Source organism: Panicum virgatum, chromosome 6N (genome assembly GCF_016808335.1).
Source record: "Panicum virgatum strain AP13 chromosome 6N, P.virgatum_v5, whole genome shotgun sequence".
NCBI classification, from domain to species: Eukaryota; Viridiplantae; Streptophyta; class Magnoliopsida; order Poales; family Poaceae; genus Panicum; species Panicum virgatum.
Window position 1 is genome coordinate 12,400,386 of NC_053150.1, and position 16,450 is coordinate 12,416,835.

Consider the following 16,450-nt stretch of genomic DNA (forward strand, 5'->3'; position numbering starts at 1 on the left):
TTGCTTCATTGGGATATAGATAATACCAATATATAATATCATAAATCATTAAGGGGCATACACTATGTCTTCAAGTTCGATCTCTTAATATCATAAATCATTAAGGGGCATACACTGTGTCTTCAAGTTCGATCTCTGATGCTTCTTCGACAACAATCAGACACTTTGGTCTGCATTAATATCATTTGAGCAAACATCTCATCATCAATAAGCCAACATGAATTCAACAAACAAGTATGAAATCACAAAATCTATTACTCATAATTTGAAGAAAGTACCAAAGTCAAGAAATCAACTAGCAACCCAACTGAAACAGCCTATAATAGAGGGTCTAGGTTTTGTGTAGTCCATCCTACATTATGACATGTAGGAGCATGCTGAGTAATTGCCATCATTGTGTGACCATATGATACCCTTCGTCTGTCATGCAGTTCTTCCTTGGTTTTGTCAAAGTTAGGCTCACCCTATGAACAAAAGTAATTACTAAGTATCACGTAATCACTCTAAGAACATGTGAAATTTAATTAGGCCCCGTAATGCTCAATGCTGATATTGCTTGTTCTAGAACAGAGTGATTAACAAAGAACTCATTGCTCATTTTTAGTGAAAAAGGAAAAATATGCAGTGCTGGGGACGATCAGCACATGATAAATGACCTTGGACAAGTAGCTTGAAATGACTACAAGTATACAGACACGCCAATACCCTTTTGCCTCTAACAGTTAGACAGCTACCAGTAGCTAAATCGGCTCAGGGAAAAAAAAACAAACTGATGGGCCAAAACAACCAAAAATCCCACAATTGAGGATGGTACACCCCAAGAATAAAATGGACACGGTAGCAGGAATGCTGCACATTGGAAAATGCATAATTCGACTGACCTCACAAACTAATTTAGCTGTCCTCATGTTTAGCAATTTTGCTTCAGAAAATAGTCAACCCTAAATAGTTTAAATTTGAACTTAACTGCACATCCCTATCTTATTGATAGAAGGATCCGCAACAATAAGTAAAGACATTTCATAAATCATTCAGATGAAGTTCAAGGCTCTGATGCTTCTCTATTCCCCTCGAACTACTATGGTCTCGTCTCTGATGATTAAGAGAGAATCCTATCTATCCGATTGGTTTTTGGAATTTGAAACTGTTGAAAATAGCAATGCATACTAGTGAGAAGCTTTTACAAGATACTTATACTAGATTTAAAGTATTTTGAATGTGATGATGATGAAGATTGGGAGACTCCACGTGACGTGGAGGAAGATACTAGAGATGAGAAGATAAAACCTAGTCTTCATGAAGATGAGGAGTCAAAATAGTATGAGGCAGACACAGATGGAGCATTGGCGATCCATGAAGAACTAAGGGCACATGATGGGGATGTTTGGAGATCAAAACTACTTGATCTCAGGTATGCCGATGTTTCACTGCTAGAAGTTATTTTACCATCATAAAAAGAAACATCAAGAGGTAAGACACCGAGAAGAGTAAAGAAGAAAGAGAATGGGCATGGGTGCATCAAGTCTGCAGGGAAGCTCCAACTGAAGGTTAAGGAGTATGAGACGAAAGAAGATTGGATCATATCAACAAGATAAGAGAAGAAGAAGGCTTAGAATGGCAGAGCACAGAAGATGCAAGGGGCGATGCGCAATTGTTCAGCCACCCGAGAGAAGTATGCATTGAGGGGGAGTGTTGAAAATAGCAATGCATACTTGTGATAAGCTTTTAGAAGATTAGAGAGGATGCTTGAACCATAGTTGCCATGCTTTATGGGGAATTGTGGAATATTCTTGAAACTAGATATTTGCATGATTAAATAAGCATGAGGAAAATTCTAGAATTAGATATTTTGTAAATAAGTGTGTAGAAGATGGGCACATGACAAATCATATGAGCCACGGAATTCTATAAATAGCGGTGCTCTCCTCCCGTTGCTATACCATGGCATAAGTTCTCAAGAAGGAGATGGTAGGGTAGCATAAAGAGTGTAAGAGTCTTGTGTTGTACTAAGTTATGGTGAATAAAGAGTTGAATTTACATATAGAGTTGGTCTCCTTACTGGTGTCAAAGTGAAGGTCTTCTTGGTGTAGAGTGGGTATAGGGTCCGCAAAAGAAGTGGTATCACATTATTTTGGTATCACTTTTCGGAAGCCGATATTAAGATTAGAGGCACGATTTCTCAACAAAAACAATAGGATCTAACGATCACCAGCCAGACCTAGGCAGAGTCTGCTCGAACGATATTTAAAAAAGACAAGCTGAGGGGCCAAAAATAAATAAAAATTCCACAAACAAGAATGATACAACCCAAGAAAGACATGGACATAGTACCAGGAACCATGAATGCTACACATTGGGCAGAGCAAAATTCGGCTGATCTCATAAACTAATTTAGCTGACTCATGTTGAGCAGTTTCATTTCCGGAAAAACCCTCAAATCCCAACAGCTTAAATTGGCTTCAACATGACTACTTCATATCATTTCAGATATCGTTGAGATAAAACTCAAGAGAGAAACTCATTCTTACGATATTCATCATCCTTGAACTACTACAGTATCGGCCCTGATGCTTGGAGAGAGGATCATACCATCTGCTGGGTTTTTGGACCTCGAGATATCAGGACAAATCTAGCGAACGCCAACAAGCCTAACCAACTAGTTTTGGAATCTCAGGAGCATAAAATTGAAGCATTCATCGACGGGAGGAGGGAAGAGAGATAGGAGTAGTTAATCACAACAACAAACGCGAGGGGTCCCAGACTGGCACATTGAGACATTGCGGCTGTCGAGGATGCCCGTGAGCAGGCCGAGGTGATACTTGGAGCATGTTCCACCCCGAGACCATGCCAACCGGTGGACGCGGCCGGCACAGTCCCGGATGGTGGCGACGGCCTTGAGGGGCCTCCGGAGCTCCTGCTCCCCTCCTCTTTCCATAGTCGTACGAGGTCAATGCAGGAGTTGCCGCCGCCTAGAGCAGCTGTTGTGGACGCAAGCAACTTGTGCGGTGGGCATAAGGCGATGCTCGTGGGGTTCTCCACGCCGCGATAACCGATGAGCTCCATGTATGCGTCGTCATGGTGGAGGCGTGTAGCGGTAGGAGCAGCTCGAGATGGCATTGGGGGTGGGAGCGAGGGGTTGGCGGGCGCGATCGGCACGAGGAATGGAGCGGGGGGAGCGAGCTAGAGGAGACAGGTGTGAGGAATGCGGGAGGAGCCTGGGCGGGGAAGGGGGTTTGTGCTGGCCTGCGGGGATGACATGCTGGCTGGCTGGAATTCGAGTGCCCGAGTTGATTATACGCCGCCATGCCTGACAGCCAAGTGTCAGGATCGGATTGATTTGGTAAGCAGGTAAAAAACTTTATGGGAATCAGGAGAAGATGGAAATGAATAGATGAAAAGAGGATAAGTTTTTTTCGAATAATAAAATGAAGTGAGTATAACTAGGTAGTACAAGTAATTTTTATAGACAAGTGCCTTTTTTTATTACAGCTAGCAGTATATTTATTAGCTAAACCTGAGAGTCGATCAACGTAAAAGTAGCCATCAGATGAAGCTTGAAATGGGAACCTAATTTTGCTTCCGTCTAGCCCGATAGACATCTAGGCCTGCGTGCAGTGATGGTGTCACTCTGTAGAGGAACCGTTCCCCAGCCCCCATCCCCCGTGCACCGCTCCACCTAGGAACAACACCTTTTTGTGCTGCTCCGTCCACATGACTCCACTTGGGTCGTGGGGCGTGTCCGAAGGATTGAGATTCAGTGACTTACTGAAGGCAAGTCACTGAGCACTATAGCTGTGACTTACCACCCCTTGAAAGTCGTATATTGCAAGATAAATGGCTAGATCTGGATGAACATTTTTTGTGCTACAGTACAAAAGTACCCATGATACAATATTTTGCTACAGTATCATCTACAGCACCATTGCTACAATGATTATTTTTGTCCTTTACCACAAGTCTCGTTGTGACTCTTAAGAGGCAAGTCACTAAATCCCGATCCGTGTCCGAATCTCCTCCACGGTGGCAGAGAAATGATGGCCCTGTGCGTGCAGCACGACTGTTGTTTCAAGTCACGACGGGAGGGCGGCGACTCCAACGGCACAGTGCTCGTGCACGCATGCACACCGCCTTGAGTTGGGCTCCGTAGCTGGGTTACTGGGTAGTTTGGTTGCGGAGCCTGGCCTGCGGTAGCAGTGACGTGTCACGGCCACTCAACACACAACGATGCAACAGGCAGGCGCGCGGGTGGTGGCAAGGAAGAAAGAAAGGCTGGTGATAGGAATGAAAAGCCTACATAACCCCTCACCTATTGGCAGTCTATATAACCGGGTATTCCACACTCTAATTTTTCCAAAACCAGACAAATAACCCCCTCAAACGGTTTTGGATGGTGGTTTTGTCCTTTTCTTTTTTATTTATTTCAAATGAACCATCGAAAAATTATAGTAAATCATAGAAAATAGTAAAATAGAGAATCAAATTGTGAAATGGAAAATCAAATTTTATTGGACTCCACATGAGTAGAAATACACAGTACATATATAATATGGTATGTTTAATAAAATGTTTTTGCTGTAGATTTTATCTATTCTTTTCTATAATTAATTGGAATAATTTATAACTGCAGTCACTACACCACAACACCGTATTAACGACGGGAGTCAGTCGGTAAAAGCGCAATAATGCCAATGGACAATCCGTAGGTAAAACTTATCGATGAACGATCTGTCGGTAATTCTTGTTTTAACGAGTGACTGTTCGTCGGTAAATGTATATATATTTACCTATGAATGGTCCGTCGGCAAATCCTTATATCAGGTCGGGCAGTCAGTCGGTAAAAGTAACACATTTTAGCGCCGATAATTTCGCAATTATTTGGATTCCGCGCGCAAGCAGCAAATTTCCGAGCGCGCGGGCTCGTGCGGTCAGCCGGGAACATTATGAGAGGAAAACCCTAACTCCTCACTCTAGCCTATTGAGCGCCGCCGCCCTGACCCCCACTGCCCACGCACCCCAATCGCAGTGCCGCCGCCCTGAACCTGCCCTCCCTCTCGCGCACGGCCCCCATCCGCCCTCACAGGCGCGCCGCCGCCCTGAACCCCGCCCTCCCGCTCGCGCATGGCCCCCGTCCGTCCGCGCAGGCGCGCCGCGCCCCTTCCGCTCGCGTGCGCTCCCGTCCTTTCGTGCGCGGCCCCCGTCTGCTCGCGTGCGCTCGCCGTCGCCTGCCGCTCCTCGCGCGCTCGCCTTCGTCCACTCATCCTTGCTGCGCGCCGCCTCCGACCCACCCTAGCTGAGCCTTGACATCGTGAAGGAGCACCTCATTGGATTAATCCTGCAGATCCCCTCGTAATCCCCGGTATATCACTTTATTTCTCTTTTTCCATGCTAGGATTTGGTAGGATCTATGGCAGATATAGCAGGTTTCCTTGTAAATTCGAGCGATTGTCGCAGTTTAGATAGCTTTTTCATTGAATATCTGGTCGAGCAGGGCTTTGAAATTGGTCGATTTGGATTGGACAAAACCTACCCATATGGCTGCGTAGAGCAACCTTCATGTCTGTGATGTAATTTTGGTTTTGAATTAGCTTGCTTTTGCGATGGATGTGTCCACGCCCTAATGTTTATGCTATGGAGCAATTTTCCAGTGTGCGGATTAGCAATTTAGTAAGGGTTTGGATCGACTGGTTGTAGTGGATTGGATCATTACATGAGTTTGAATAACCTCAGGAAATCTCAAATAATCATCTTTGATTTATTGGGTGATTCATTGGGTGGTTACATAAATGGAGTTTTGTGTGCTCATTTAGCTTGTCACTTCTATTGTTCTATATAATTTTGTGATAAGACTTGATTTCATATGTACAATTAGGTTATACACCCTTAAAGCTCAATGCTTCTTGATATTGTCGTATCCATGCTGCTGTCTCCTAATAATGTGTGATCATCTTTTGCAACAAATGTGTAATGTTTGGTTGTGGTGAAATTTTTATGGTGACCTAATTATTATATAATTGAACTGTAGTAAAAATTTCATACTCATTGGATCATGTATTACATAGGTATAGATTTATTTAGGGTTTATGCTTGTTAAATCTATAACTAAGTTATATATGATCCAATAAGTACGAAGTTTATACTACCATTAAAGCATACAATAGTTAGTCCACCATAAAAAATCATAATTGGACCATAGAAACTATAGTTAGGAATTATTCAAAAATTAATTATAAAAAATAGATTAAAATCTACACAAAAAATTTGTACTACAACACACTATATTATATATTTACTGTGTAGACCTACTCATGTGGAGTAAAAAAGGATTTCTATTTTATAATTTTTTTTATAGTTTACTATGATTTTTTTGATGATTAATTCGAAATAAATAAAAAAGAGAAAACCACCATCCAAAACTGCTTACTATGATTTTTTTATAGTTTACTATGATTTGTCCGGTTTTGAAAAAGTTGGGGTGTGGAATACCCGGTTTTATAGGTTGGCGGGTTAAGTAGTCGACTAGGGATAGATGGGGGTTTACGTAGACTTTTTCCCGATAGGAACGTATGCTGTTGCGTTATGGTTTCAACCACGGGCTGTGTTACATTTTCATTTCTAGCTTTGGTGGCCCATGTATGATTTTTCTGAACCAGAGAGAGCCACACGACCCAGCAATGAAATGTGGGACTATGAAACTCCCAACCAATTCAGCTGCTCTCCTGTGGTGGTTTTGAGGACGGGGGAAAGGGAATACGGGGCAGATTTAGTTTCAGAGTCCGTGAACCTCGCATTTAGCCTGTGCACATTTAGTTTCAGAGTTCGTGGTATCGAGTTTGTGTCCTCTATTGAGTTTGGTAACTGGCTTAATGTATTTCATCCACCAACTCATCGATCTATCCATCCATCTGCTACCATTCCATCGGAGAACTCTAGCCGCAACTCCTCTCCAAAACCCTAATTCAAAGGGTCTCACTTCAAACGTTCATAACTTTTCATATGAACTTGAACAAGGGTCATTTTTCTTTTAAATTTGGTGAATTAAATTTTGCATCTAACCGTGACCGAGTGAAACTGGTTGGGCCAAAATTAGAATCCTAAAATTCCCTTTGGAATATAGAGATCTCGAACCCAAAACTAAAATTTTCTTTTTTCAGCGTCTCTCCTATATTTTCTGTAGACCAAAGCTTGCATGCGAGTCTTTAACCTGTATACCCTTATGAAAGTTACTCTTGACTTACATGCCCCTAAAAAGATCGGTTGCACCTGTATACCCTGCCGCTAATCTTTTTTTACCCACATACCCTTCCATCCATCTACCGTCACAAGATAACGGTGAAACAGTCTTGACAGGTGGGACATAGCAGTGGAAATGACCATACTGCCCTTGTGAGTTCAATGTCTCTTCACCCTTCCTCTCGGAGTCGAGCCGCGCACTCCCGAGACTAATCCCTTCCCTCTCACCCCTCTCCCCGGAACCCTAGGGGCAGCCGCCGCCCGCCGTCGGCGCTGACTGTGGGCGGACGCCTGATCTGCAGGCGCGCACCGCTCTCTCCGTGGGGGCTGGGGGCTCCCTCCGTGCGCAGGCGGCCGGGCGCTCCCTCAGGCCCAGGCACTGCCGCGCGGAGCGCCGGCAGGGAGCCGCCTCGGGAGTGCCAGCCGCGTGGAGCGCAAGCTCGGCAGGGGATTGGCGCGCTCAGGCCGCGCGTACCGCGCGCCGGGCGGTGGGGCCGCACTCGCCCGCCGGCTGCGCGCGTGGCAGCCGCGGGGCGCCCCCCCCGCCAAGGGCGGCAGGCCAGCCGCTCTCCAGAAAAATTTCTCAGGGCGCCCTCATTTGCTTCAAGGTAATTTCTTCTTTATGCATTTATCTAATTCTTGATGCAAGAGTGGTAATTTCTGTAGACATAGAACATGGATATGCTTCAATTGTAATGTTGGGCTCTTTTGTTCATCTGTAGGATGGACGAAAAGAGTCAGTTCAATCTAGAAATCCAGATTGTTGCTCCCAAAAGCCGTGGTTGGGGGTACATCGTAGACAAAGTTGTGGATCTTGACTTCACCAACTTCAAAGATTTGGTTGATGAAGTTGTTGACAAGTGTCCTCCCTCTTATGGAGACATAGTAAAATTATTTTACTCATGCATGGATACAAAGGCCAACATCCCAATATGCTCTGATCAAGATTTGGTTGAAATGTTTGCAAAACATAAAGCTTCTAAGTGCTGCTATTTGTCTTTATATTATCATAGCCCTGGTAGTGATCCTCCTGAGATTCCTGTATGGGATGGTAGTAGTACTGGCCATTCCGTGGAAGCCCCATTCACTCCTTCAATGCCATGTCCTAGCCTAGCAGAACCAAGCCTTGAAACACATACTCTTTGTGCTGAAACTACTGAACATATGCTAACCCAAACCCATGCAATGAGTTTCAAAATGATGGAGAGGGGTTGTACATTGACCTTGGTCCCCAAAATTCAGCACTGTCAATCCTCACATGCAACAAAAAGAGCTTGAAACCTCCCAATCAGATGGATGCTATGATTCAGAGAGTGATGATGAATCTTTCTCTGATGAGGACATAGATGAGGTTGTGGAAGATAGACTGCATCCAGAGAAGCTTGATGCAAACTATGATAAGAGTGATCCTCCTATGGCTGTAGGCACTTTGTATTCAAACATGGATACTTTTAAGCTGGCTTTAGGTTCACATGCTACTAAATATGAGTTCCATTATAACATTAAAAAAAGTGATAAAACTCGGCACACGGTGTATTGCAGTGGCAAGAATGTGGGATGTAAGTGGAGACTTCATGCCTCTGTTTTGAGCGATGGGGTCACAGTAAAGGTAATCTTTATATTGTCCTTAATTTGTATAGATCATTATTTTTTATTTTTAATTAACCATGATATTGTTTTTGTTGGCAGATGAGGAGGAACCCATACCCTCATGAGGAGTGTCACAGCACTAGGAGGGCAGGTGCATGTGTAGGGGTGACAAAGTTTTGGGTGCGCAACCAAGTGATTGATTGGCTAAAAGAAGATGGAAAATTGGGAGCCACAGAGCTGAAAAAGAAGCTGAAGGAAAGTCATAAAGTTGATGTGACCTACAGAAAAGTTTATCTAGGTAAACAACTTGCTATGGATACAATTTATGGCCCTTGGGGCAAAAGTTTTGACAACATTTACAGATTTAAGGCTCAAATAGAGGAAAGCAGTCCTGGATCTTTTGTTGTGATTGATGACCACACTATCGACAACAAAACAAGGTTTAATAGGCTCTTTTTTGCTATGAAACCCTGTGTTGATGGCTTCCTTAGAGCTTGTAGGCCATATCTTGCTGGAGATAGTATATTTTTGAATGGAAAGTTCAAAGGCCAGTTGTGCGTAGCTTGTGTAGTTGATGGGCGTAACTGGATGTACCCTGTAGCTGTTGGTGTGATTGACTCAGAAACAAATGAAAATTGGGTGTGGTTCATGGAGAGGTTGAAGGAAGCTATAGGCACCCCAGTTGGCTTAACATTCAGCACTGATTGTGGGCAGGCAGTGATGAATGGGGTTAGTGAGGTTTTTCCAGAAGCTGAACATAGAGAGTGTATGTACCATCTAGTCCAAAATTTCAAGAAGAGGTACAGTGGTGAGGTTTTTGATAAGCATTTGTGGCAGTCTGCATATTCTTGGAACCCATACATGTTGGAGAAACATTATCAAGCAATGGCTGAATACAAACCAGAGGCTATGGAATATCTTCAGGAAACTCACAAGAAATTGTGGACCAGGAGCTAGCTCTCCACCTTGTCAAAGGTGGATTATATTACCAATAACTTGGTTGAGGCATTCAATAAATGGGTAAGCAATAAGTTCAATTCGTCATGACTTTCTTTTGCATTGATATCTTTTTTGTTCCAGTACCTAACCATTGATTCTTGCATTTGCAGATAAAGGATCACAAGGGCAAGCACCTGGATGATCTGATGGATACCATTAGACAAAACATCTTGATTAAATGGAATAATAGGAAAAGGTGTGCCCAAAAGTTTGAAGGGAAGATTTTGCCTCATATAGTCCAGAAGTTGAGGGACGACAGCTATAACCTTGACATTGAAGTGATCACAAGCTCACCTGATGGCATTGCTGAAATTTGTGCTAAGGACTGTTCTGCCACTACATACAGGTTTGTAGTCAATTTAATTGAGAGGACATGCACCTGCAGGGCTTGGCAGGGTTCTGGGATACCCTGCAAACATGCCATTGCCTACATCACATCAATTCCTGGTAATCACCTAGAAGACTATGTGCATGAGTACTACTCAATTAAGAAATTCAAAGTTGCATACGAGGGTTCTATCCCTAGTATTCCAGATAAATCCATGTGGCCCAAAGCCACACATGGCTTCTTCATGCATCCTCCATTTCTTATGTCAACTGCTGGAAGAAGGAGAAAGAATAGAATGAAATCAGCTATGGAGGGAGGTAATAGCAGAAAGAAGAAACATAGGTGCCCGATATGCTAGGAGTTAGGGCACCATTGGTACACTTGTAAGAATGGGAATCTAGAAGACATAGCTGCAATGGAGGCTGTGAGGTAAACTTTATAAACATTACTTCACTTTAGTTCACTGGTTTCAATAACTATCATTGTAGATCACCACTTGCTTTTATTTCAGGGGCCCACCAAAGAAAAAGCTCAAGAAAGCATCCACTTGTAGCACAGAGACTAGCATTGTTGTGCCCATTCCTGCATCAGGGATGGTCTTCCCACACAATGAGGCAGTGGCCAATGCTACACACAAGAAAAGGAAGAGAACATCATCTACAAAAACAGGTGTCACAAAAAGAAAAGGGACATCAACCAGTACTTCGACAAGCACTGCCGATACTAGGTCTACCAGGTGTTGTCTTAAGCTATTCTAAGTTTCATTACTTTATCATGTACAATCACCTCACCAATACACATTTTTTTTTGCTTTTTACACAAGATCTGGAACTGGATCCAATGACCCTCTTCCTCTCCAAGTTTTGCAACCCGTGCCTCTTCTTCAAGACACAGGGTGCCCTGAAGCCACAGAACATACAGTGCAGACACCAAGGAAGAAATGTGCCATCAAGAAAAACTTACACAAAAGAGGGCTCCTGCAGTTGTGGCAGCCAGCCCGTCCAGCCCCGCTTCAAATACCACAAGCAAGAAGCAACTCCAGCTTGAATAAAGTGTGATTCCAAAGTGTTATTTTGGCTGCATCATTTGTTTGTCATGAAGCATCAGTTTCCTTTGGCATGGCCGTACTTATGATCTGGAGAACTATTTCTTTTGTTGTGATTTTTCATGCCATGTTTATGTAATTTAGGGCACTTCTCGTTTGCAATTCTACTATTTTTGTTGGTGAATTGAACAAGTACTTGTTGCTGTGAATTTGTTGCTCTAATTGTAGAATGAAAAATGGTGTGTGCCTCACTGTTGTTGTTCTAAATTCTATATGCTTAGGGCATATTTCTATTTTTTTAATTGTCAAATCAAATTTCTATGTCCCCTATTATATCTGATTTTTTTTAAAAAATAGCACAACAGGCCGGGAGGAGGCCCTCCTCACGGATGTCTTTATTCTTGTTTTATTTTTTATTTTCCATTGTGTTTATTTTTTTATTACATGTGCAATAAAAAAAAATTGAATCACCGGATGCACACCCCGCCCAGGCGCTTCCCAGGGGTACCGACCCCACCTGACCGCCCAGGCGCTCCTGCGCCCCACCGCCCAGGCGCTCCTGCGCGCCAACCTCCCTCCAGACCAGTCCGGTGCTCTAATCACCAGCTCAGGGGCAAAAATATCTTTTTACAACTCCGTTCGCCACTGTTACACCTCATTCCGTCCAAAAGGGTATGTGGGTAAAAAAAGATTAGTGGCAGGGTATACAGGTACGACCGATCTTTTTATGAGCATGTAGGTCAAGAGTAACTTTCATAAGGATATAGAGGTTAAAGACTCCTTGCATGCACCTACAGGCTACAGAAGCACCCATACGGATAAGGGAAGCCCAGGAAAAAGATATCGAGCCACAACAAGGAACAACCAGGCCATTGGCCAAGCAACTAGGACCCACCGGTGAGGGCTTGGCGGCGGCCTCTGTGAAGGCGGCGGAGTGGGTGGTGGAGCTCCACGAGCTCGCGCGTGTAAACACCAACATGTGATTATCTGGTCATAAATCATTTACAAAGTAGTGGACAATCATAATAAGTCATAATAATGAATTTATCTTAATTTCAATAAATTATAAGGTGTAACATGAAATGAATGTGTGATTTTAATTTTAGGGTTAGTTACCGATAGTAATTTTATTATTACCAAATCATATTGAATGCTCCCTCTGTCTCACAAAGACTATACGTTTAGAGAATTTCAGACATACTACTAGTAGTGAAAAATAGACCTGATCATGGGCCACTCGACCCGATAAACCCGATCCAACCCGCCCGAAAAAAATCCGACCCGACCTGATAAAGTGATGGGTCGGGTACGGGCCGAAATTTTTGACCCGAAACTCAAAAAAATCTGATAAAATCCAAAAATTACATAAAAAAATACGGGCCAAACCGACCTAACCCGAACCCAACCCGACCCGACCATGTCACGGGTCGGGCACAAGCCAACATTTTTTGACCTGAAACCCGAAGTGACCCGACCCGACCCCGACTCGACCCGATGGATGATGAGGCCTAGTGAAAAATGACTATATTGCCCCTAATTAACTATGGTGGTTGTGATTGAAGACCGTGTTGTTTATTAGGTTCCCTAAATCCTCAATAAATGCAAATGCATTAGAACTAGAAAAGTAATATCCACTTAAGCATTTGATTGGCTCTATGCCCTTCTCAATGTAATTATTTTTTGGTACTTGATATTTGAAGCGTCCCCTCATAAGGGGTGACTTAAATATGATACAAATATCAGTCCCAGGAGGCTGATACACATTTATTACAGCAGATGGTACATCACCGTACAACTCTACGCGGTAATGGGCAATGAAGCGCCACTATCGCGAGGATAACAACTACAATCCAGACAAGAACGTGAACTACGAAGAGGTCATCAGAGTCTTGCACCATACGGAGCTTCCTGCGGGTGACCCTATCCACAGGCAAGGTTGGGTGCAGAACGGAACCCCTACTCAACGTCCTCGGGAATAAATTCTGGATCTTCCTCTGTAAAAATTAAGCCATCTTTCTTTTAGTTTCCAAAATTTCCACATTCTCCCCTCCCACACACTCACACATTTTCCTTTTATAAAACAAGTTGTACCATGTTTGATGTGTTGTAATTCAAGGTCCTAAGTATTCTAGCAGCGATTAACATCCAAATAGAATAAATCATATTTAGACATTAATCTAGGTGGTCAAGGAATGGTTATAACAAATCAAGGAGTGGCTATCCAACTGGGTTTTAGCAGCAAAACAATATACAATTTTGAAAACATGCCAATAGGTTGCGTTTATAAAATTGGGACAAAATATGCATCAAAGGATAAGATTGAACTTGCCATTCACAAAGCCTTCCGGGAAGTTTTGATCGAGGTACTATCCTTCGGGTTCGGGGTTGCGGTACTAGTCCTCGCACACTTGTTCGTGGTACTACTCATCGATGGGTTCCCCCTCGTTCACACCGTGGTCTACACTGCACACATACAAGCACACAATAAAGAAAAAGAAATAAATGTTTTATAGTTGAGCTCGAATCGAGAAAAATTAAGATATGGAGATAGGAGTAATATTTTTGGGTGGTTTTCTAATGGCATGGCCAAAATTATGTTAGAGCTGGCAGGGTAAAGTTTCGGGGCAAACGGAGGATTTTTGGTGCATGAAATGATATGCCGAAGAGGGGTTTAGGGGCTAAATATGGATTCTAGGGGCTTCTTTGTAATTATTTTTGGGATGGCAAGGGCTTGATTATAATTATTAAAAATGTTTGGGTCACTCTGGAAATAGCAGGGGTTCATTTAGAATTAAATCTATATGGGAAGGGTTATTTCCTAAATAGGGAAAATAGGGAGGGCTTCTTTGGAAAAGAACATAGAGAGAGGGGGAGGACTCATAAATGAAAAGGAGAAAAGGGAGGGGCTTAAGGGAAAAATAGCCCTTTCTTCTTCCTCCTCCCTCCCGTGAAACAGAAGAGGGGAGGGGGAGGCGCCGGCGGCCCTCGGGCCACGGCGGCGGCCTGGAAGAGGGGGAAATGGGGGAGAGTGACGAGGGGATCCTTTTCCCCCACTTACCAAGGGCGGAGGCGGCGCGAGGAGGCCGGGCCACGGCGGCTGGCGGAGGCGGGCGGCGATGGTGGCGGCGGCGGCGCTGCTGCGCAGAGGAGGAGGCGTGCGGCGGCGAGGCTGGTTGAGGGGGTGGTGGGCGACGTCAAGGGCCCCTTTTATAGGCGGGGAGAGGCGCGGGGCGGGGGGGGGGGGGGCGTGGTGGTGGTGGCCGGCGAGCTCGAGGACGAGCTTTAATGGCGGCGGGGCCGGCGGTGGTGCTCGAGGCGACGTTGGGCGGTGGCGCATAGCGCGGTGGGGCGACGGGCGGCACAGAGGGCTGGCGCAAGTGGTGGAGGTGGGGGCCGGGTTGCTCGGCGCACCGAGCTCGGCGTGGAGCGGCCGGCCGCGGCGAGCGCGAGGGACGAGGCGGCCAAGGGGGTATGGCGGTGCAAGCGATGGGACGGTGAGCAGGGCCGCGCAAGTGGGTGGGCTGGAGGTGGCCGGTGGTGGAGCTGAGAGAGGGGGGGGGCGGCGTGGGGGCGCTCGACGTGCAGCGCGTGGAGGAAGAAGGGAGAGAGAAGAAAGAAAGAAGGAAAAAGAAAAGGAGAGAAGGAGAAGAAAAAGAAGAGAGGGGAAAGAGAGAGAGAGAGAGAGACGCGGAATGAGGAAAAGAAAGAGATGGGACGGTGATTGGTACTGGTGTCGGGATGGCGGATTGCCAGAAAAAGATTTCGGGTGATCGAAAGCTTGGACGAAAAAGATTACGAGACGATTGAGCTCAACGCTGAAAAGGATTTTGAAATTTATTTTTAGCGAGTGATTTATTTCGATAAATTTTTTGTGATGTTACAAACCTACCCCACTTAAAATGAATCTCGTCCTCGAGATTCGACTGAGTTCTGAACAGATGGGGAAATTCCTTCTTTAGCGCATCTTCGCGTTCCCACGTAGCTTCTTCTACTCCATGTCTGCCCCATTGCACTCTGCAAATCCGTACCCCTGAGTTTCTTATTCTTTTTGTGACAGTGTCTAAGATTTTGACAGGCACTTCTTGATACCGAAGATCCTTTTGCAGATCAATTGTTTCTACTGGTACTATTTCTTCTTCAAGTACCCTTAAGCACTTTCTGAATTGAGAGACATGAAATACTAGATGTATATCCGACATTTCCTCAGGCAATTGAATACGGTATGCTACCGCTCCAACTCTTTTCACTACTTGGTATTGTCCAATATACCGAGGAGCTAATTTTCCTTGAACTTGAAACCTTCGAGTCCCCCGAATCGGAGAGATTTTAAGGTATACAAAATCTCCAACCTCAAAACATAATTCTCTTCCTCGCTTGTCTGCATAACTCTTCTGCCGTGATTGGGCTGCTTTTAGCTTCTCTCTAATCTTAGCCACACGTTCTTCTGCCTCTTTTATGAGAGCTGGTCCGGTTAGTGTACGCGCTCCTACTTCTGACCACATCAAAGGAGTTCTACACTTTCTTCCATAAAGAGCCTCAAAAGGCGACATGCCTATGCTTGCTTGATAGCTGTTGTTGTATGAAAACTCAGCATAGGGAAAACTCTGTTCCCAATCCTTACCATAGGTAAGGACACAAGCTCTTAGCATATCCTCCATAATCTGATTTACTCTTTCTGTCTGACCATCAGTCTGGGGGGTGGTAAGCCGAACTAAAATCCAACTTTGTGCCTATGGCTTTATGCAGGCTTTTCCAAAACTTAGAGCTAAATTGGGTCCCTCTATCCGAAACGATTTTGCTGGGCACACCATGCAATTTCACTATGTGGTCTATATAGAGTCGGGCCAATTTTTCTCCACCATAATTGGTCCGTACGGGTAAGTAGTGTGCGACCTTGGTAAGTCAATCCACTATCACCCATATAGAGTCATTTCCTTTCTGGGTCCTGGGTAAACTAATCACAAAATCCATGCCAATCTCATCCCATTTCCAAACCGGAATGGGTAATGGTTGCAATAACCCAGCCGGCTTCTGATGCTCGACTTTGACCCTTTGGCAAATATCACAATGGGCGCCTTCATTCCATTCCACCAATATTTTTGCCTCAAATCCATATACATCTTGGTAGCTTCGGGGTGGATGGAGTATGCCGAGTTATGGGCTTCGTCCATGATAATGTTCCGGAATTTTCCTTCCTTAGGCACACAAATCCTATTCTTATACCATAAGGTTTCTTTGTCATCCACCCTAAAATCTGG

General features: G+C 44.4%; 1 protein-coding gene and 1 long non-coding RNA gene across 2 annotated transcripts; both read left to right on the top strand.

The window, feature by feature from the left end:
- The first annotated feature begins 8,488 nt into the window (after nucleotides 1–8,488).
- On the top strand, nucleotides 8,489–9,777 carry LOC120677919. Its single transcript, XM_039959104.1, has 2 exons — nucleotides 8,489–8,650; nucleotides 8,920–9,777. The coding sequence occupies exons 1-2, from the start codon at nucleotides 8,489–8,491 to the stop codon at nucleotides 9,775–9,777; spliced, it is 1,020 nt and encodes a 339-aa protein (XP_039815038.1).
- Nucleotides 9,778–9,936: 159 nt separating this feature from the next.
- LOC120679106 lies at nucleotides 9,937–11,402 on the top strand. Its single transcript, XR_005676971.1, has 3 exons — nucleotides 9,937–10,576; nucleotides 10,659–10,883; nucleotides 10,971–11,402. It is a non-coding gene; the product is annotated as an uncharacterized LOC120679106 (long non-coding RNA).
- Nucleotides 11,403–16,450: the final 5,048 nt, after the last annotated feature.